Source organism: Globicephala melas, chromosome 15 (assembly GCF_963455315.2).
Source record: "Globicephala melas chromosome 15, mGloMel1.2, whole genome shotgun sequence".
NCBI lineage: Eukaryota > Metazoa > Chordata > Mammalia > Artiodactyla > Delphinidae > Globicephala > Globicephala melas.
The window spans coordinates 49,573,729-49,594,761 of NC_083328.1; the positions used below are offsets into that span (position 1 = coordinate 49,573,729).

Genomic DNA, 21,033 nt, shown 5'->3' on the forward strand with positions numbered 1-21,033 from the left:
TGGTTTGTTGCTCAATTGCCACCTGACATCATTTTTAAGTAAATTAACGACACCTCCCCTTGAACAAGTTGTGGTGTAAGAGCTTCATTTTATTGGCTGATCTGAGGGGGTCAGTGAGTCAAAGTTAACTTATTTGGTAATATTTCTTAGGTAGCAAAGAGCCCAAGGAACCAGACTGTGGGTTTCCCACATTTCTGAACGGCATACACCTGTCGACCCCAAAGTGAGCAAGTGTGCGGCTAAAAACCAGTTAGTTACCTTTAAAGAAAAAAAAAAATGTCCCACCGGCCTGCAGAGGATTGCGACGTAGGCTGAGCAAAGTTCCAGCAAAGTTTCCGCTTCGACGGCGGCTTTCTTTCTTGCCTCTACTGGGAATGAGAAACAGGAGTTCAGAGGTTCCCGGGCTGGGAAGACACACAAGTACTGGGTTATGGGAAGTCTCCTCCTGCTAATGTGTATTTATACTTTGTAAACTCTGATTCATCTGAGCATTGAAACAGAAATCTGCTTCCTGAGGTTCTGTTTTTAAATAGATAGTTTGCAAAAACAACAATTATTTTTCTTAACATTTTTTTTTCCATCCCACAAGCAGCTAAACATGCCGGCTCGGGCTATGTCAGGCTCCAACTGTGCCAACAGACAGCTTGGTCATCAGAGGTAGAAGGGTGCCCCAAGGCCGTTCTGTGGGGTTCTGGCCCCAGAAGTCTTAAAAACAAAGTTTAGAAACCATCAGGGCAATCGTGTTGTGTCACTTTAAGTACTTTAAGTCCATGAGATATTCCTGGGTCTATTAAGAATAACGAATTGCCCTTTGTGAACAACTGCCTTCTGATGGTGGTTAAAAGTAAGGGCAAGTGGGGGTGATGCTCGCAGGGCTGTGGGTACCGCTGCCTGGCACAGACGGGCCTGCACACCTGCATGGCACCCTCTGAGATCCTGTCACGAGGGTGCGGCTCCCTGGCTTTGGACATGAATTCTACCTGTGTCACTTGCTCCCACATGCCGGGCACAGCCTCCTGGCTTACAGTGTGTTTCTTTCAAGTCCCAGGCAGCTTTTACAAGTCTTAAATTCTGTATCATTATGCACGGGCCCCGTATTAACCTGTGATATGAAAGTTGGGGAAATTAACTTGGAGAGTAAAGGCTCTTAAACCCAATGAGAACCTTGAATGGAGGCCTCCCCGCCGCCCCGCCCCGTCCCCTGCAACTGTCCACATCAGGGCACCCAAGGGTTGAATTACTCCGAGAGCAAAAGCAGATGCCAGCAACATGAAAGTAACAGCTTTGTTTCAAAGAGAAGCTCTCCTGGCAGGGACAGTGGGGCTCCTCCACGATCCCCAGGGGAACACAAGTTAGCAGCTGGCTTCCTAATGACTACTCAGCGCCCAGACGGGTTGGCCCCCGGCTCTGTTTTGCACCTGAAGACTGAAAAGCTGCTTTACTTCATCCTTTCTGAGAAATGTGCAGTTGAAAAGCCTTCATTGGAGACTCGCCCGGGTATTAATGTAATAGGTGACCTTACCAGTGAAAGGATCCACCCCTCCTTACTTTCCCAGAAGGGGAAGCTGAGGCCTAGAGAGGATCGGGGACCTGTCCCAGGCCACACAGAGTTAGCGACAGCCAAGACTAGAACCTGGGGCTCCTGCTAGCTGGGCTGCTGCGTTTTCTGCGTCTTCCGGGGATTTGCCAGGTTTATGTCCAGATCCTGCCCTTGATGTGATTTTCAAAGGTAAAGAATTGGGAGATCAGCAATTAACAAAAAGGGGGGCCGCAGGAAGCTGCTGTAAAGACAGTGGCATTGATCTGAGCTGTGCCTCCTCTGGGCTTTGCCTAGAAAGTGACATCTTTATAAATCTGTGAGCAACAGATATTTTCCTAACCAAAGGCAGATGAAAGCGCATCCCTTTGGAGGTGATTTCCTTGTTCTTGGGCAGCTTCACACGTCCTTTTTAGTTTCTGCTTCATAGAATTAGAAGATGAATCGCAGGAAAAGAGGCTCAGAAAGGAAAGCCAGTGACAGGCCCCTAGGTCCTACTCCTCCCTGCGCTGCACACACGTGCACGCCCTTCCACAGGGGTTTTCAGGATGATCAAGACACTCTCCGTGTCTGAGGCAGTTGGGAGGGTGCCGGCCAGTGTCAGGTGATTTGCAATTACAACAGGCCTCCTCTCACACCCCTTAACCACGCTTGCCTCCCTGGCAGGTTACGTCCAGGTTATGGAGCAAAAAGCCCTTGAGCAGCTAAAAAGATGAAAAGCCAAGGCAGTTGAACGTGATGCCACGCCACGACAGGGTGCAGCCACGCCATGACGGGATGCAGCGGGGCTGGCACAGACGCACCTGGGAGTTCCTGGAACCGCCCGTGGGCCACTTTGCCTCTTCCACCAACACCTGTGCTCTCCCCACCCGCTGAGGAGGGATGGGAGTGGGTCCCACATCTCTAACCTGTTTGTCATGTTGGGGAGGCCAGAATTAGGCGTAGTATGCTAAAGTTTCCTATGCGCTGAGGCACCAGCGCCGACCGATTTGGGGAAACTCCATCCTGGGGACAGAAATGTCAACCCTCCAAGTTCAGGACACAGACAATCAGATACCCTCACAAGGCTCTCTGGCTTGGCAGGGATGGTTTTGGGAAGTGTTTTTGAAAGAATCCAAGGCACAAAACAGAAAGGAAGAGCACAAATGTGAAACAGCTACAGTTTTGCACAAAACTGAGGGCATGGTGGCTGAGATGTGAAGGAAAGGGAGTGGGAGGGGCGAGTCAGGCCTCCCCACCCCCTCTGCTCTCCCAGCACCCAAGGCCGGTATCTCTGCATTTGCTTCCTGTGCCTTCTCGGTCCAACACTCGACAAAAGAGGCCCCGAACAGAATGTAAATTGATGCAGCCACTATGGAAAACAGTCTGGAGTTTCCTTAAAAAACTAAAAATAGAGCTAACCATATGATCCAGCAATCTCACTCCTGGGCATACATCTGGAAAAGATGAAAACTCTAATTTGAAAAGATACATGCACCCAAATGTTCATAGCAGCGCTATTCACAACATCCAAGACATGGAAGCAACCTAAGTGTCCAACAACAGATGAATGGATAAAGAAGATGTGGTGTATATATATGCAATGGAATATTACTCAGCCACAAAAAAGAATGAAATATTGTCATTTGCAGCAACACGGATGGACCTAGAGATTATCACACTAAGTGAAGTCAGACAGAGAAAGACAAATATCATATGATATCACTTATATGTGAAATCTAAAAAAAAATAATACCAATCAACTTATTTGCAAAACAGAAACAGACTCACAGACATAGAAAAGAAACTTATGGTTACTAAAGGTGAAAGGGAAGAGGGAGGGATAAATTAGGAGTATACGATTAAAAGAAACATACCATTATGTATAAAATAGATAAACAACAAGGATTTACCATATAGCACAGGGAACTATATTCAATATCTTGTAATAACCTATAATGGAAAACCATCTGAAGTTGTACACCTGAAACTAACACAATATTATAAGTCAACTATGGTTCAATTTAAATAGATAGGCCCAAACATCTCCTCCTGGGTGCTCTGCCTCCAACTGGGCCTGTCACTTTCACCTTCTCGGGCACAGGGCCAGGCTGAGCACTGAGCCGTCAGGGGCCTGCACTCTGAAGCCGCACTTCCTTGATTCCCTTGCAGCTATTCCATCCCAACTCCTGGCGTTAGTATTTTCTGCCTGGGAGGTGTTAGGCGCACACTAGAGCGGCCCAACAGCAATTTCTGGGCTTTGGGTTTGGACAGGCCTGGATTCTAGGCTCTGCCACTTACCAACTCGGGGAAACTTTCCAAAATTCCCTGTGCCTCAGTTTCCCCATCTGTGAGATGGTGATAAGAAATGTGTGCCACTGTTAGTATTCATGAAAAAGGGCCGCAGGAAGAAAGAACGCTGCTCTCAGTACTTCTCTTAGCATCCCGTGAGACCAGAGAGTCCATTAAAAGATGAAGGAATCCAGCTAGATTTCAGTGACAACCTCCGCTCTTACCATTGAACTGGGCCCCTGTCAGAGAAGAGCCAAGGGCTGCTGGATCTGGTGGTAGATGGCTCCCAAAGACTCCTGGTTCCTGGTTCTTTGACCAAACCCTAATCTAAGTCCTACTGTGAAGGGATCTTTCAGACCTAATTAAAGTCCCAAATTCAGTTAGCCTTAAAATATGGAGATTATCCCAGTGGGGCTGACCTAATCACAGGAGCTTTAAAAGCAGGGAGTTTTCTCAGGCTGGTCACAGAAGGAGAAGTCAGAGAGATTCAAAATATGAAAAAGATTCAGCACAAGGGGTTTCTCCATTACTGAGATGGAGGGGTAGGCATGTGGCAAGGTCCTGAGAACAGCCAGGAGATGCTGAGCAAACCCCTCCCAGCTAACCACCAGCAGGACCCCAGGGCTCTTAGTCTCACGGCTGCCAACAACCCAAAGGAGCCTGGAAGTGGGCCTTTCACTAGTCGAGCCTCCAGATGAGGACACAGCCCAGCTGATACCTTGATTCCAGCCTTTTGAGACCCAAAGCGGAGGACCCAGCTAAAAGGTGTCAGGAACCGAGATAATACCTATGTGTTGTTTGAAGCTGCTAGTTTGTGGTGATTTGTTACGCAGCAATAGCAAACCAATGCAGGCCTCTTGTAAAGGGGGTGGCACCAGGCTGTGTCTGGTGTGGGTGCTATACCGTATTTGGTTCTGACTATATAAATCGTGGACTTTTTCCTGGATCAATTCAGTGCCTGCTACCAGTGCTGCAGACAGAAAAGCTCATTTAAGACGAGAATGAACTACAGGATCACAAAAAATCTTGGTGCCCAATGAAATTCTACAACAGTGTGTGGTCTGAGAATGTAGATGACTCGCTATAGCCTCTAAATAATACTAATAGAACATAGTTCTTCCACATCCATCCTCTTCACTGTTTTAAAAAATTAAGGCCAAACAAGGTAAGCTCAGGTGCCTGGCCTTGGAGGACTCCAGGACACACAGTCTTGGGCCAGTTTTCTCTCCTCATGAAACGTGATAATGTTTGATGCCTGCTTTCTTGCTGATGCTTTCAGTGGACTGGACGTCTCAGAATCACTTTGTAATGCCTTTCCCTATAGGGATATTCCTTCCCTGGCTGTCCTCACTGAGCTGTGACCATCTCCTCTGCACTGAAAGGGGCTAAATGTTGAGCCCAACTTACTCTCCCACCATCTCCTCTCTCCTAAGTTTGTGCTCTTACGGTGGGCGCTGGCCTGGGTGGGCATGCAAAGCCAGTGGCAGAAAGTGAAGATTCTCTCAAGTATGGTGCGCTTTTCTAAAATATTACTAGGACCTAGAATTAGACCTTACGAACACGAGGAACCGCAGCCACAGTTGTTTCTACAACCAGGACCCAGAACATGGTACAAGTGGTACCGAGAAACACTGTCTTCAAGAGAAAGGAAGACCAATTTGATGTAGAAGATTCACAGGCGGACCGAGACTCTGCTTCTCTCTGAGCCTGTACAGAGACGTCAGGTGAGATCCAGAAGGTTCTTCCAGCTGGAGGTTCTTATTAGCATCAAAACAAGAACTCCAACAGCACTGCCCTGCAGTTCTGACACAGAGAGCACTTCCTCCCACTGGAGAGCTACCTGAGGATGCTTTTCTAGCTGCCCCGGGCTCTGCCCAGGTAGGCTCCACCCTGCTCTACAGGTCGCTGAGCTGAGCAGAAAGCGCTGGGGAAAGGCTCACAGGCAAGCATTTTAAGGAGAATATATTATACAAAGCAAAGCAGGGTTGCTGTTTCACAAGCCCCCATTCATGCTGACATCATTTCGGGAAGGCCTTCCAGGCCCCTCCCACCGGGACACATCCCAAACGCACAGCCCGCGTGTCACGTCAGGGCTGGAGGTCGCCCTAATTTACCATCCCCCCTCCTCCCACTGACAACAGGAACGCATGAGCTGGTCTTGGTCCTCCCAGGCACCCACAGTGGGTTTGGGAAAGAGCCCTCCACATTCTTCTCACCAGCTGAGCATGTGAAGGAGGAACTGAAAAGGCCTTAGGAGCCACTGGGCCCAGAAAAACCCCCAGCCAATCTGTCACCTGCCTCCTCTGGAGAAGGGTCTGCCTGTCCATCCCGCAAATCCAGGGGCAGGTGGAGAGAGGGATGTGAGGCAGTGGGGGAAGTGAGAGCTGAGGCTGTGTCCATGAGTGTGTGTGTGTCCATGAGTGTGTGTCCACCAGTGTGTGTGTCTGTGTGCCCACAAGTGTGTACATCGATATGTGTCCGTGTCCATATGTCTATGAGGGCGTGTCCACAAGTGTGTCTGTGTGTGTCCATGAGTGTGTGCGTCGATGTGTGTGTGTCTAAGCGCAGAGACAGGGCTGGCAACAGAAGAACAGGCAAGAGGGCGTGGGAGACTGGGCCCTTATTTATAAAAGCTCTTCTGCCCTGAAGCAAGTCAAACTCCCTGCTGAGGAGCTGCTTTTCTTCCTCCCTTTTGAGTCTTCTTGCTGAACTGACCTCTCCCCCCGCAGAGGTCAGGGCTCTGCTCACCCTGGGCACCTCGCCTTCTGGTGCTGGATTGCCTTGGAAGCCCACAGAGGAGAGAATTCTTCAGCTCTAATTTCTGAGAGAAAAAAACTATAGTAAATCTCGTGAAGAAGTTTTTTTTTTTTTTTAAAGAAATATATGCATGTTATGATCTTTGGGGAACTGTGGAAAAAACAGAAAGCAAACATGAAAACTGTACATCACCGGAGTCTCCTCCCACAGCCTGCTTCACCACCTAAAATAAATCAGGGTGGGTAATGAATGAGGTTTTAAGAAATATAACTGAACTTAAAATACAAGGTCAGCATCTCATCCTAGGTAATCCTTTAGAGGATGAGAAATTCTCCTGATTTTCCCACAGGGTTATTTCAGATGCGCTTTTTTGAGCCAAACTATTTTAAAAGCGTTCTTTCTTCCACTACCCTGCCAAATGTGAACTTGAGATTCACACGCACTTTTCGAGAGCTTATTAACGATATTAATGATCATGGATCAAAGGCAAACCCCAGACAATTATTTAGGTGTTTTAAAAACTCATCTTCTGTACGAGGGTAACAATTTCTCAGTGCTGGCAAAGATGAAGGTAGCCTCACGTGTCGGGTCTAAAGCAGCAGAAGTAACGTAGGGGGCCTTCGGGAGAAAAGAGAACACATCCCTCGTCGGATTAAAACTTACGCCTATTGATACCTTGTCGCCTAAGCCCTTCCCATTTGTTTGAAAGTAGGCCCATTTCTCATCTGCAGAAAGCCTCTCTTCTAAAGGATACTCAGCTCTTCGCAGACCCTGCCTCTTTTAACATCCAGTTAAACACACTCAAACCTCCACCCCCCAGTTTTACTTATTTTTTGGCCACGACTCACGGCTTGAGGGATCTTAGTTCCCCAACCAGGGGTCCAACCCGTGCCCCCTGCAGTGGAAGCACGGAGTCTTAACCACTGAATGGCCAGGGAAGTCCCTACCCTCTGCTTTTAAACAATAGTTCTTAACTGTGGCATCTCATGAGAACTGGAGGAGCTTTTAAAACTGCCAATGCCTAGGCCAATAGAAGCTACCCAGGTAATTCCAATTTCAGTGTCAAGAACCCACTTTTAAACGGATGGTGAAATTAATACACGGAGTGGTACGCTTACCTCGGGGCTCTGTGGAGCCAAGTGTGGTACTTAAACTATCAGAGATTATTTGACAGATGAAGAAACTGAGGCCCGGGAGGTTAAGTGACTTGTCCCCAAATACATGAACCAATTGGTGGTAAAACAGCAGGGCTGTCAGTAGCCCCAGGCAGGCCAGGGCAGCTTTCCTGGGCCGGCCACATGGCACCCATGACCAAAACGGCCAGAAGAAACGGGTTTTGCTTTGTCGAGTGCAGCGGTTCTCAGCATTTCATGTACAGCTATTCAGATGTATTATTCCAACCTGATATTGAAATGCTTCTGAAAAATTATGTACAGGATCTGAGGGGAAATATATTTACAAGCAACCAGAGAGGCCTGGGATCCTGTCATAAAAGGCAGTGCAGAGAAAGAGTCAGCCCAGGGCTTCATTCGGTGCTGAACTAGGAGTAAATTCCCTTCGAAAATGGAAATGAATCCACTTGGGAAATGTCAAGATCCTCTGGAAAGGAGTCAAGGTCACATCCTTTAACCCCTCATGAGAGGAGTCTATCTTGACTCACACTGGGAGCAGAAGTGGTAACATAGCTGCAGTGTAGAGGCCGCCCCAAGTCTTACGGGACAATTTAATCACAACATCCTGCACAGGGTGTTCCAGACCTAAATCTTTAGGGCCAGTGGTTCAAATGAAGAGCCCCTTTGATTATTTTAACACAGTCTTCAAAACTTCAGAATTGCTTCAAGGCGGAAAAAGTCTCCAACCAATAGAACATAATGTTACAGATAGCATGTTCAGAAAAGGGCATTTTGAATGTATATTCCTTGGGGTTAATTCACTTGCTTTAAAGAAGAGTGACATACACTAATTTACTTTTTTAAAACAATTTTACTTTTTATTCATAAAACAGGCTCATTTACACTACATACTAGTTTCATCCCCTAGGCGTGCACAACTATTTGAACTATTTTAGCAGTTTAAACAAAACAAATGAGAGGATAAGGCTAACGGGAGAAGGGAGCTCTCCTGGTGATGCCTGCAGTGTTTGGCTTTCTACCTTGACTGAAGAAAGTTTCTTCTGGGGATCTGTCAAATCCATACCTTTAGTTGCCTGGTCAGGTGCTTGGGGACCAAATGTATGGTTTCACTGAGTTTTGTTTAATTAACAAGATTTTTGATAAGTAACTGTAACAGCAATCATCAGATAATATCATGCTGCATAATACAACTTATGTGATTAAATCCAACCCCGGTACTGAGCAGTTCTCGACAATTAAAGGCAATAATTTCATCCACTCAAGTTCCCTCTGTTAAGCTACATGTTGACATGTATTTGTTCCTTGTCTTGTTGAGTAAACACAGAAACCAAATTAGAGGGAGTTCTGCAGATTTCTGAGAATTTAATTACATCATAAATTGTAACACCAATGATATACATGGTTAGACTTCTGCCCTGAGTGATTTTCTGAATTAACTTCATTTTACAATGCCTAATTTATTTTGTACCAAGGAAGACTTTAAACTGTTTAACAGAAATCAGCTTAACTTTGATTTCTTACTTGTTGCAACGCGTTTCAATTCATTTGTGTTTCAATAACAACGTTTGAACTCTCTTGTCTTGACAAACCAAGCATGGAAATTTCCTCATAAAAGAAGAAATTAAAAGGATTTCCATACTCAAGCCATAGCACAGTACACTGAAAAGAGAGGTTCTGGCTCTTAGGAAAGCCAAAGGAAGGCCACTCACCAGAATTCCGTGGAGATATTACAGTGGGTCCTGCCAAGAAGGAATTCAAGGAAACTGGGAACGGCGACACTGTGATCCCAGGCCACTCTCTTGGTTACAGAGGTTTCCTTCCCTTACGTGCTCTGCTCTCTCTGAGCTCTTTCTGAAATCAAAAGCCACTGATAGGCACAACAATTCATGCTAAAGTCCAAACATGACACTGAGAGCAAACAAATTAACTGTGATCCCACTGTTGTCCCCAAGATATACCCTGAGATACTCATTCAGAAAGAAGCTATAGTCTCCAAAAATCAAAATACAGAGAGTGTTCGTGACTCTTGCTTTTTATAAAATGAAATACATTTTTCCTATTTTTTTCATTTAAAATAAGTGAGCACAAAAGCTGCAGCATTTACTCCTCTCTCCCCAAACGTTTGCTCCTTTGCATTTAGCAATTTACATGCATATCTGGATGACAGTTAACCTCCAGAGGCAAAGAAAAGAAAAATGTGTAAGAAAAGTCACTCTGACTGTTCTCAGACATTTGCGAACATTAAAAAAAAAAAAACAACAAAAAAACCCCACCACCAATCTATTAAAAAGTCATTTGAAAGCACTTGGAGGTGACGTAGAAGCCATGACATCGAGAAAGTTAGGGAGTTCAAAGTTATAACATTAATCAAATTGGACCCATAGCATCAGACTTGGATTCCAAGCATTAGACTTACGGGAACTTGACTATACATTTAATTTGCTTTATGAAGTAAGTGGTTGAAGAACTTATTCTTTTTAACTAAGAATACTGACAGGGTCTCAGATTTTCAGATGCTGGAAATTATTAAGAATATCAAAACACACCCACTTCTGGCAGTAGAGAACCAACTCTTCATTTCCCACCTAGTAAGCAACAAAAAAAACCTGGCAGCCCATTTTCCACTCCGTACTTCCAAATATCCAAAGAATCAAAGAACCACTCAAGTAACAAGAGATCCAGGGGTGTTTCAGACATGTGGAAGGAAAATGCTTAAAGGTAAAATTCCTCAAACACATGCCTTATTGCGGAAGCAGAGAGCTGTTCCCTCTGTTAATCCTGATAAAAATCCCACGTACATGATGGCTGTGAGAAAGACCCTATCTATCTACAGCCAAGGGTGCTATTTTCCCTCTAGATCACAGTCATTGTTATTTCCACAAATATACCAAACTCTAAAACAAGTCTTTTCTTGAAGGACGATCACTAAGCATGTAAGTATTGGCTTTAACCACCAGGCCTAGGTTAACTAATGAAATAAAAACTCGATAAAAACTTTCTCTGGTGCCTCCAGTTCAAATATCTCCTAGTTCTGGGGTAGGCAGCAGCTATTGGAATGGCTCTTTTTAATTCCAGACTCTTCCAGGGAGCTCATTGTTTCTTGGCCTATTCCCTGGGTTATTATTTGTGCCCTCTCTGCTTAAACTGTTCCAATAATTGTTTAAGAAGATTCAGTGACACACTGTGGTCCTGTCTTTAGTGAAGAGCACACCGAGAATACGCATCGCTCTGAGAGAGGGGCCCAGGATGGGCCATGTTCTACCACCTTCTCAGGAGGTTTCCACCCTGTGTAGTCTGCCCCTACTGGAGGAGCAGAATCTGCTCCACTGTGGTTGGTATTCTGTTGGGCTCCCTTTCCTATAGAATCCTATGACTGGAATCACCTGGGGCAGGAAAAAAGCTAAGTGGGAAGAGGAAGGGGTATCAGTGGGCGGGGCCATGTTCCTGGTGGGGGTGGTGAGGCTGGGACCATAGGAAGGGAACAGGCTACCAGAAGAGTCTGGAACATCAAAGGGCTAGCACTTGTATCCACGGCCAGGTATGGCAAGCAAGACTTAGCTTCATGACACAAAATGATGCCATGAAATATGGTTGCCTCTTAATGAGCCTTGCCCTGCAATCTAAGAGGGGAAAGGAGAGTGGGGAAGGACACAATGAGCTGGGAGAAACCACTAATTAATCTTAAGCATGAACTTACACTGTATCTACTTCCATATTCTTTTATATTGTTGGGCTTTTTCTGCGTTATTTTTTGCTAACTCCTACACTTTGGGGAATATACTTGATTTTCCTTGTTACTAGGGAGGTACTACTTCAAAGGACCACCCAATGTTGAGCAGGAAAAAAGATGCATTTGATGGGTGGCCTCTGCATATGGTTTCTTCCTTATTTTAGAATGAAACTGGGTTAAGAAAATCTACTGTAGGTGTCCATCCAAAATAAGTCATTGCTATGATTCACTATGTGACATTTCAGCAAGCCCACTGGAGACAACAGTGGGTGATACTGCAGATGGAAGGCTCCTGGTTTGAAATTTAAACTGCCTGTGAAGCCTTCCAAGTGGAAAACCGCAAAGTCTGGCCACTGAGTTCCACTTGGGTTCTTGTCCGTCCTGAACTTAAACCAGAATCTTAGAGGTAGCGGCAAGGGCAGGGACATGCCTGAGCTACAAGCAAGAACAAGCTTCTCCCACATCTTCCCCTAATGTTGGGCTGAATTATATGTAAATGTCCTGCAACTCTTAGGATAAAGTCACAGCTCCCTGGGCTCTGTGGCCGCCCTGCTTAAGAACCTGGGAACAAAGTGACTCATACACTGAACCCAGGTGCTTTACAGGTTGGAGGGGGCATGACGGGTGCCTGTCCACACATGGGCCCCTGCCGATGCGCTGGAGGCCACAATTGCCAGGCTGGAGGGAATCAACACCAGGGAGTCTCCAATTAGCCCGGTGGTTCTCGAACCTGGGCAGGTTTCAGAATCCCCCAGAGTTTCTCATTCTGTAGGTCTGGGTGGGACCCAGGCTCTGCATTTCTTCCACAGATTCAGATCATGATGCTGGTGCCACAGGCAGACAGTGTGAACTGCTAGCCTGTTCCTCCAGTGCTGGCTGCCCTCCTCAGGCTGAAGGGCAGGAGAACTGACCAGCAGCATCGTGGCCCATCGTGTGGTCTGTACATGGATGTGACAAGGAAGCACAAGATTGGTTTCTTCATGCGGTTCCTTCATGGACACTGTCACTGCCAACAAAGCGAGTGGTTATTTATCGTTAAAGTGAATTTCTGAAGACAGTTATAAAGTGTGAATGAGAAAGTAGCAATGCTGTCAGAACAAGCACGTAGGCTCCTGGAGGCCGCTGCTTTGAAAGCTGACCCCAACGCAGGTATATATTTTGTATTTGAAACAATCATTCGAATTCCTTTAAAATCACGGCATCGAGACACACTGCTCGTTTGTCACAGGCTTGGCCACTACATCCTCAACTACGAGTTTGCAATCTTCTTCCGTAAGTTAGTGGCCTTTTTCGTACTTCTTTCTTTTCTTGCTTGGGCTGCCCTGAGTCGTAGCTAATCTTTCAGTGTTTGTGGCTGAGCCAGTTTGCCGTGCCTGCCCTGGCTTATTTTTCATAAGATGTCTGGAGGAGAGATTTTCCAAAGCATGCAACTCTTCATTAGACGCGGTTTCTGCCAAATCTCGTTTCAAAAGTAACCCCGGATCTGACAGCTCTGAAGTTGGCAAAACCTTGACAGCTTTGCTTTTTTTCCACTATTATTTCCCTCGGGACTAATCGATCACTTCCAAGAGAAGCTCTCTTGCGGTGGTCGGCGTCTTCTACAGAGCCGCGGTTCCTGCGTTTCTGTTGTGCTCTGGCCCCTCGTGGACTTTGTTTTGGACCTGGGAATGCTGACTCACAGCTACAGACAGGGCTCCCGCGAAGAAGCCCCGTCTCTAACCGCGTCCCAGGATGAGGTTTCTGCTGGCTGCTGGTGCCTTCTGGCGGGGGCTGATGAACTTTCTCCAGCTTTGGAACAGGAAGCCCCCGGTGGCTCTCAGCTGCCTTTATGTAAGCCTTCGCCTGTCCCTTGGACGGGGGACCGGATGGGGCCTGGCTGTCCCCCCTCTTCCGTGCTACCTCCGCAATCACTGAGTCACTGGATGTTCCCACACTGTTCCTGCTGCTCCGTGATTTGCTCACGATGCTCCTTTTTGTTTCAGTTCTGTTCACACTAAAACAAAGAAAGATTTTTTTGTTTTGTAAAGCTGTAATGGCCAGGTTTCCTCCAGGTCCCCCTTGTCACACTTCTTACACTTGAAGCAGGACGCATGTGCTACTCTCCCTTCTCCTCACCCCTTGGCCAATCTAGGAAAATCCCCAAGTGTATATTTACATGCAGACCAGATCAAGCAAGAGCCATCACATTTTCCAGTACACGAGGACACACTTTATTTATCGATCACTGGGTTATCAATGGAGTTATGATGGAGTTCATATTTTAACTAAGGCTGAGAGGCATTCATTTCAGATGTTAAAGATCAATATTGCCTACATTTAATACATTGATTTTTTTCCCAGAAGTAAATGCTCAAATACATCCAAAGCACAGGCTCTGTGTGTGTGTGTGTGTGTGTGTGTGTATAAGAACATGCTTGTACATACACAAACTCCCTTTCTACAACACACATACAACTGATAATGTAAACTGCACTCTAAGTAAGTGTGCAATTCACTTGGAGGAGCAGGATAGAAGCTGCCCAGGGAGAATTCAGAGACTGGAGCCTTGTGAATGGCAAGGAGTTTCTTAAACCACCAAACCCGAAATATTGAGACTAAAATATTTCTTTAGCCTAAGCTTTAGTCTGGGAACCAATACGTATGTCTGTGTTCTTACTGTTGCTTTGAGGGGCCCGAGGATTATCACAGTGACACGAGGGTCAGAACAGGCACCTCAGGAAAGGAGTGTATTTTTTCAGATCTGTCTGGGGCTGCTCGGAAAGTTGTACGAAATACCCTCAACAGGTGCTTTTCATCTTCAAGGCACTTGATATTAATTACTCTCTGCAACACACCTGTGAAGCAAGGCCTTGCTCCCCACTGTCCAGAAAGTGAGAGAAAAAGAGTTTGGAAGGAGGAAAAGCCAGTCTGTGACTTAGAGTAGGGTCAGCGCCAGAGGGGCTTCTGTGATTAGGGTCCGAGCACTCCTGCTGAATTCTAGACCTCGTGTTATGTGCCAACCCATACAGACAGTCCAGAGGGAGGAAAAGGAAACTCATGGGACCTACAGGTCTTGCAGAGCGTTTCTCCTGAGCTCTGTGCCAGGAAGAAGCGGCCTCTCCATGCATGCAGCACGATCCTCCGACGCTCCTTGGAGAGCTCTTCCCGGCTATTCCAAAAGATAACAAAAGTTCAACCAGAAATCTAATAGCTGAACAGGAGGGAAAACAGTTCCACTCCAAATGCCCCGGTGAGCAGATTTCATTTGGTGAGGACTGGATGTAACGTCATGTTAAGCTTTTCTAATGTTTTTTAGTTTAGAAATTTTGGGTAAATTGTCACTTCCCTTGGCTTCCCAGCACATGTTTCATACATGAACGTGCACCACAAACGTGCAAGATGGTGATTCCAAGACATCTGGGAACTCTCGTCCACTATCTGATATCTCTGTGGCCCTGTGACGACGCCCCAGGGTCAGTAGCCAGGCAGCCGTGTGACTGTGGGCCTGACCTTCCGGAGAGACCTGGTGGCACAGTGGTCTGTACCCTGATTAGCCTCAGAATTCTTACATTTTCTCTATTGACAAAAATGCAAAATATGGCTTTTGCAATACTCAAGACAGTGTCAAGAGTTAAGCCTTTCAATACGGGTACTTTGAAAACTGGAGTTTGTAATCTTGGTTACTAAAAAACCGGGAGGTTTTTTTTTTTTCCTTAAACTGACAGCACTAACATGGTTTTAGATAATTCTTAGGTAATCTATCTATCTATCCTTATATATTCCCATGGAAGCTTCATAAGGAAGCAATTATAAAACGTAAAAACCTCCCAACCATCACCAACATTGACCCATTTCTTACTTTTGGAAAGTTGTTTCCTTTTTGTTAGCATGTAGATCATTCAGAAAAGGTGTTAACTTCTTTTATTTTCTGGTACGTTTCTAAGTACCCTTCTCCAGCCAATTCCACAGTAAAATGTTGCTGCTACAAGGAATGGTGTTGGTAAGGTACCAGTAGGTCCTAGCTTTAGACCTACACTGGAATTAAGAATGACAGCCCCAGAGAGCCTGGTAGGCGGCAGCCAGCAGTGTGATGCCCGGGTGTCCCACAGAGTGATGCCATGAGCTTCGTACAATCACTGCCCTGAGCCACTAAGTACCAGCCTTTAGCTCTCACTAACTCTGCCTATGGTTCAGACCTGGACCAATGTCACTCAGAGTCATGTCCAGTTATGACCCAAGTCAGTTTGAAGAGTCAGTGAATAGAATACAATAGGTTTTATTGGATTATACTGCATTTTGATGCTTGTCCCTTTTCTTTTCCCTAAGACTTACTAGATGACTAAAAAGGACTAGTTTAAAAGTTAAATGACAGAGAAAGAGATTGAGATTTATGTGTGAAACACTTCTAAACATGCCCTATAAGTACAGTAGATCTCCCCCTTACAACCACACCCTGTAAGTGCTGTATTTTCAGAGCTGAACAATTAACATAAGGAGCATGAGTCAGGCTTTGAACAACTCTGTGGGAACCAGAAAGCCTTTTGCTATTAGGAATGATGTAAATTCCCCAAGGCTGGAAGAAGTCCACAATGGAGGCAGACAGGGTCATAAATAACAACAATGGATACTGCACAGACCACATAACATATGATGCTGTGATAGTGACACTCTTTGCATCTCATATTCGATTCAACCGCTGCCTTTATTTATTTATTTATATATATATTTAAGCTTAGAGAGCACTCTGCATTTCCTATGGGAACTTCAAAAACATCTCTAAAAAACAAAGGACAATCGACTCTCCTCCCGAAGTCCTCTGACAACAAACAATGGGGGAAATGTCCTTGGAAGAAAACAACAACAGAAAGAGTGACAGTGTGACAGAAGGAAATGTCCAGCTCAAAACATACAAAACCTGTGACTTCGTGTTTAAAAAAAAAAAAAAGAAAGAAGGAAAGAAAAGAAAAAGAACAAAGAAAAAGGTGAGGCAGAGTCTCCCGCTTCCAAATTAAAACCACATTTGGCAATTTGTTGAAGGAGGCATATTTACATTTGTATGAAGACTGGGTGGGCAGGGGAGAAAGGAGATTAGACTCCTTCAGCCCTTGAACTGTCAGATCTCATTAGAAATCTCTCACTCTTACATTTTAGGGTTAATTCACTCCCCTTTGTCACTAAATCGCAGCCTCCGGTGCCCCCCAAACAAGTATTCCAGAGGAAGCAGCTACCACCTCGGAGCAGGACTTCCCAAGGGACTTGTCCTGATTACTAATGGCTTCTCACATCTGGCATCAAAATGCAACCGTGGCTTATACAGAAGCAAAAGTCTTAAGGCTGAGGTGGCAAGTGCCTCCAGGGCTTACCCGGATGACATTCCTGCTTTTCCGATTCTGTGTGACTAACGACCCTGACATCTTCTGCAAAGAGTACAGACAAACCCAACATATTCAAGAAGGCTATGGGCAGGCCATCCAAAGTCCAGAGTGAGCACTGCACGGGGTCTCAGGATTTAAGAAACGGGTTAACCAAGAGGATTGCTATGGGTCAGCATCAATCATCAACGATTCTTCACAACCTGGACTCTAGCTCTGAGTCTAGCTAAGGAAGAAAATGCTGCAACTATCTTTCCCTGGTCACCTCTCCCCCCATTTACTTATTTACCTTTGGTAATACTTTTGGTTTTGGTTTTAAAAATGGCCACCTGTAGGGACTTCCCTGGTGGCACAGTGGTTAAGAATCCACCTGCCAATGTAGGGGACACGGGTTTGATCCCTGACCCGGGAAGATCCCACATGCCGTGAAGCAACTAAGCCCGGGCACCACAACTACTGAGCCTGAGCTCTAGAGCCCGTGAGCCACAAATACTGAAGCCCACGCGCCTAGAGCCCGTGCTCCACAAGAGAAGCCACTGCAATGAGAAGTCCGCGCACCACAACGAAGCGTAGCCTCCGCTCGCCGCAACTAGAGAAAGCCCGCATGCAGCAACGAAGACCCAACACAGCAAAAAATAAATAAATGAAATAAATAAATTAAAAATAAAATAAAATAAAAACATCCACCTGTAAAGGTGTGTCTATATACAGTTCCAGGGAGCAACCAAACCGAAGTGGAGCAAGGCCACCGGCCCCAGAAGTCTAATTAGGGAGATACCCTCCTCAGCAGCTTGAGCAGCCCAGGCAGGCACCCAGAGCAAGGGGTCAGGCCCGCCTCCATTCCTGGGGATGCTCTGGAAACCAGTGGATGCACCGCACGTCAAGGACAGCCAAAGCCCATGCGCCCCAGCACAGGTCCAATGGGGAGGCAGAGCAGGTGAGTGTCTAAGGGTGATGGGGGTGGGTATTACCCCCAATGCTGTCTGGTCTGACCTGGGAAACATATTTTAAATTCCTGGACAGAAAGGACTACAAAGAGAATACCCACCAGAATGAGCTGGGTTGAAATGTAGTTAGAAATACTAGTGGATGTTCAAGTTACAAAGCAAGTTGCAATTGTGGATAAATCAAGGATTCATTCACTCCACAGTGACTTACTGAGTACTACTTCTGAACAGAACACTGTTGGATTAATGAGGGACGGGGAGTGAAGGTGGCCTAAAAAAGACATTAAAAATACCCGCTCTTAAGTTTCTATCCTCCTCAAGGAGTCCATAAAACATACCCAGGCCTCCCAAAGGCTAGTGGGAAGATTAGCTGTTATCAGAGGCACAGAGGGATTTTCAAAAATATTGATTCTTGGGACCCATCCCTGGAAGTTCTGAGTCACAAGATCTGGGGTGGGGCTAGGAGATCTATATTTAGGCTCCCAGGTGATTCAAGGACTACTGATGTGCATGAAACAAAGCTCAAGAGAGCAGAGCAGCAGGTACACAGATGTAAACTGGCACGCCAAGGCAGCATCGGGCAGAGAGCGGCCCAGGTATGCAGCATCAAAATCACCTGGGGAGGGCTTCCCTGGTGGCGCAGTGGTTGAGAGTCCGCCTGCCGATGCAGGGGACACGGGTTCGTGCCCCGGTCCGGGAACATCCCACATGCCGCGGAGCGGCTGCACCCATGTGCCACGGCCGCTGAGCCTGCGCATCCGGAGGCTGTGCTCCGCAATGGGAGAGGCCACGTCAGTGAGAGGCCCGCGTACCGCAAAAAAAAAAAAAAAGAAAAAAAAAATCACCTGCGGAGCTTGTTCAAAAATGTCCAGGATTCTACCCCAGAATCTACTGCATTTGGGTTTCGGGGCTGAGAGGGTGGTGGGATCAGGGCACGCACATTTTAGCAAGTTCCCAAGTGATTCTGATACCCGGCAGAGTTAAACTTCTGTTCTTAGGGGCACGGAATTGAAAACCAAGCAGAGTCATCCAATCAGGCACCACTGAACTCTGCACCAAGCATTGTCTGAGGTCCTTGCAGAGACGGACATGGACCCTCAGAAAATGTTCTTCCTCTCATGGAGTCTCCATCCCAGTGGGGAAGACAACAAACAAAAAACCATACAATGTCAGGTGGTGATGATGTTATGAGGAGAAATGAACCTCTAAAGGGTTGCTGGGGTGCAGTTTTACATACAGTGGTCAGGGAAGGCTACGGGAGGTAACAAGGTAAGCTCTACCCACAGACCTGAGTGGAGGATGGGCTGCACAAGCACCTGAAAAGAGCATTTCAAACCTGGGGAGGGGTCAGGGAGCAGGTAAGAGGTGCGTGCGTGTGTGTGTGTGTGTGTGTGTGTGTGTGTGTGTTGATGATGGTAAGGCCATTGGAAGGTTCCAAGAAGAAAAGTGACTTGGTATTTTAAATGGATCACCTTGGGTATAACAGAGGGACAAGGGTGGAAGCAGGGAGACCAGTGATGAGGATACTGCAATGGTCCATTCAAGGATGGTGGGTCTTGGAGGAGGCAGGTGGTGGTGAGAAGTAGTTTGACTGGAAATACAATTTGAAGGGAGACCCAACAGAATAAGCTGATGGCTTGGATATAGAGAGTGAGCGGAAGAAAAAAGTCGAGGATAACTCCATGATCCGTGCTTTAAACAACCGGATGAAGGAAGTCACCCTTTACCAATACAGGAAGTACTGGGGGGGGGGCGGCCTTGGGGAAGTTAAACCGAGAAATGCATTTTAGGTATGTAAGCTTTAAGAGCTGTCCTGGATGAAGAATGGAGATGCTGAGCAGGTGGCTAAGCTACAGCTTCTAGGAAGAGTTCTGTCTGCAGACACAAAGCTGGGAAGTCCACAGAGACGGTATTTAAAGGCATCTGTCTGGACGAGCTCCAGTGGGAGTGCGTTTGGATGAGAAAAAAGAAGTTGAGAAGACGAGGATTCAGGAAGGAAGACTAAAAGGGAATCGTTAGTGAGGAAAGAGAAGAGTCAACATAACATGGTGTCCCTGGAGGCAAGAGGAGAAATGGCTTCGTTAAAAGTGACAACCGTGTCAAAAGCTGCTGAGCCTTCAGGAGTGAAAACTGACCAGTGGAAGGTGACTTGACGAAAGCTATTTTTGGTGAAGCGCTGGGACCCAAGCATACCTGGAATGTGTCCAAGAGTGAAGTGGAGGCAGAGTGGAGCCCAGAACTCTCCAGTGGAGATATGACCTGTGCTGTACAGGTGACTTTAAATCTTCCAGGGACCCATGAAAAAGTAATAGGGAACTGGTGACATTAGACTTCAATAATGCATTATTCAACTCCAAATGTTACCTTTACAACGCGTGATCCATATACAATTATTGAGAGAGTTTATATTTTCGTACTGCCTTTGAAGTCTGGGGTGGATTCTACACTTCTAGTATATCATTTCTGACCGGCCACACTTCAAATGCTTAACAGCCAGATGTGGCCAGTGGCCACAGTACTGGCCAGCATGGGTGCGGACAATGCTTTTGGAGAGTTCTGCAGTAAAGGGGGAGCAGAGAAACTGGGTGGTAGCTGGACTGGGCACGGTGGGTAATGGAGGGTGAGTCTGGGATGACTCTGCAACAGGCATATTTGGTGGGATGTGATCAGCCACCATGTGTCAACCTGCAACTGAGTTCCAGGCACTGTTTCAGAAGCTTTGCATGTATTCACCAATGACACCCTCAAAACAACTTGGGGAGGCAGGGAGTTTTCTTATTACCGCGCCGCATTCGTGGACAAGCAGCACGAATGCAATCCCACTGCTCATCGGACAGCATGGCTTCTTGGGAACATGTTGCTGCCAGTCCCCTGGCACCTGGCTGCAGGCCCCCAGGATATCAGTATCAGTCCAGGGTGGATAGATCCTGGGGGCCATGATGTCAGCTGACCCTGTGTGGGCACCAGTGTCACAGCTCAGGCCAGCTACTGCCTGCCGCAGCCTGGTGCACTGGCCCCCCCTTACAGCCCTGGGTGGAAGGTATGGCAGAAGTTATCCCGCCAAACTCTTGTTTCCAGGATTGTAGAACATTCTGCCAGATATGAAGGCAGTAACGGGAGAAGGGGAAAAAAAAAGATCCTCAGTGCTGTTAGGATTTTTCTCACAGAAGCACTTAATGCAGTAACATGGTACTCTCAGTCTTTATCTTTTGAGAGTTGGATCTATTTTCTCATGGTTATATACATGAGTTTCTTCTGATTCTGTTTTGTTTACTCCAAATGAAAACAGCTAATAACCCAACCAGGA

General features: G+C 46.4%; 1 protein-coding gene across 1 annotated transcript in view; it reads right to left on the reverse strand.

Moving 5' to 3' along the window:
* Window positions 1–8,576: 8,576 nt before the first annotated feature.
* SLX4IP (SLX4 interacting protein) overlaps window positions 8,577–21,033 on the reverse strand; it is a 176,068-nt gene continuing 163,611 nt past the window's right edge. The window contains 3 exon segments of the mRNA XM_060285247.1: window positions 8,577–12,954; window positions 12,956–13,421; window positions 14,476–14,576. Coding sequence (XP_060141230.1) covers window positions 12,706–12,954; window positions 12,956–13,421; window positions 14,476–14,576 — 816 coding nt within the window. The 3' untranslated portion in view covers window positions 8,577–12,705.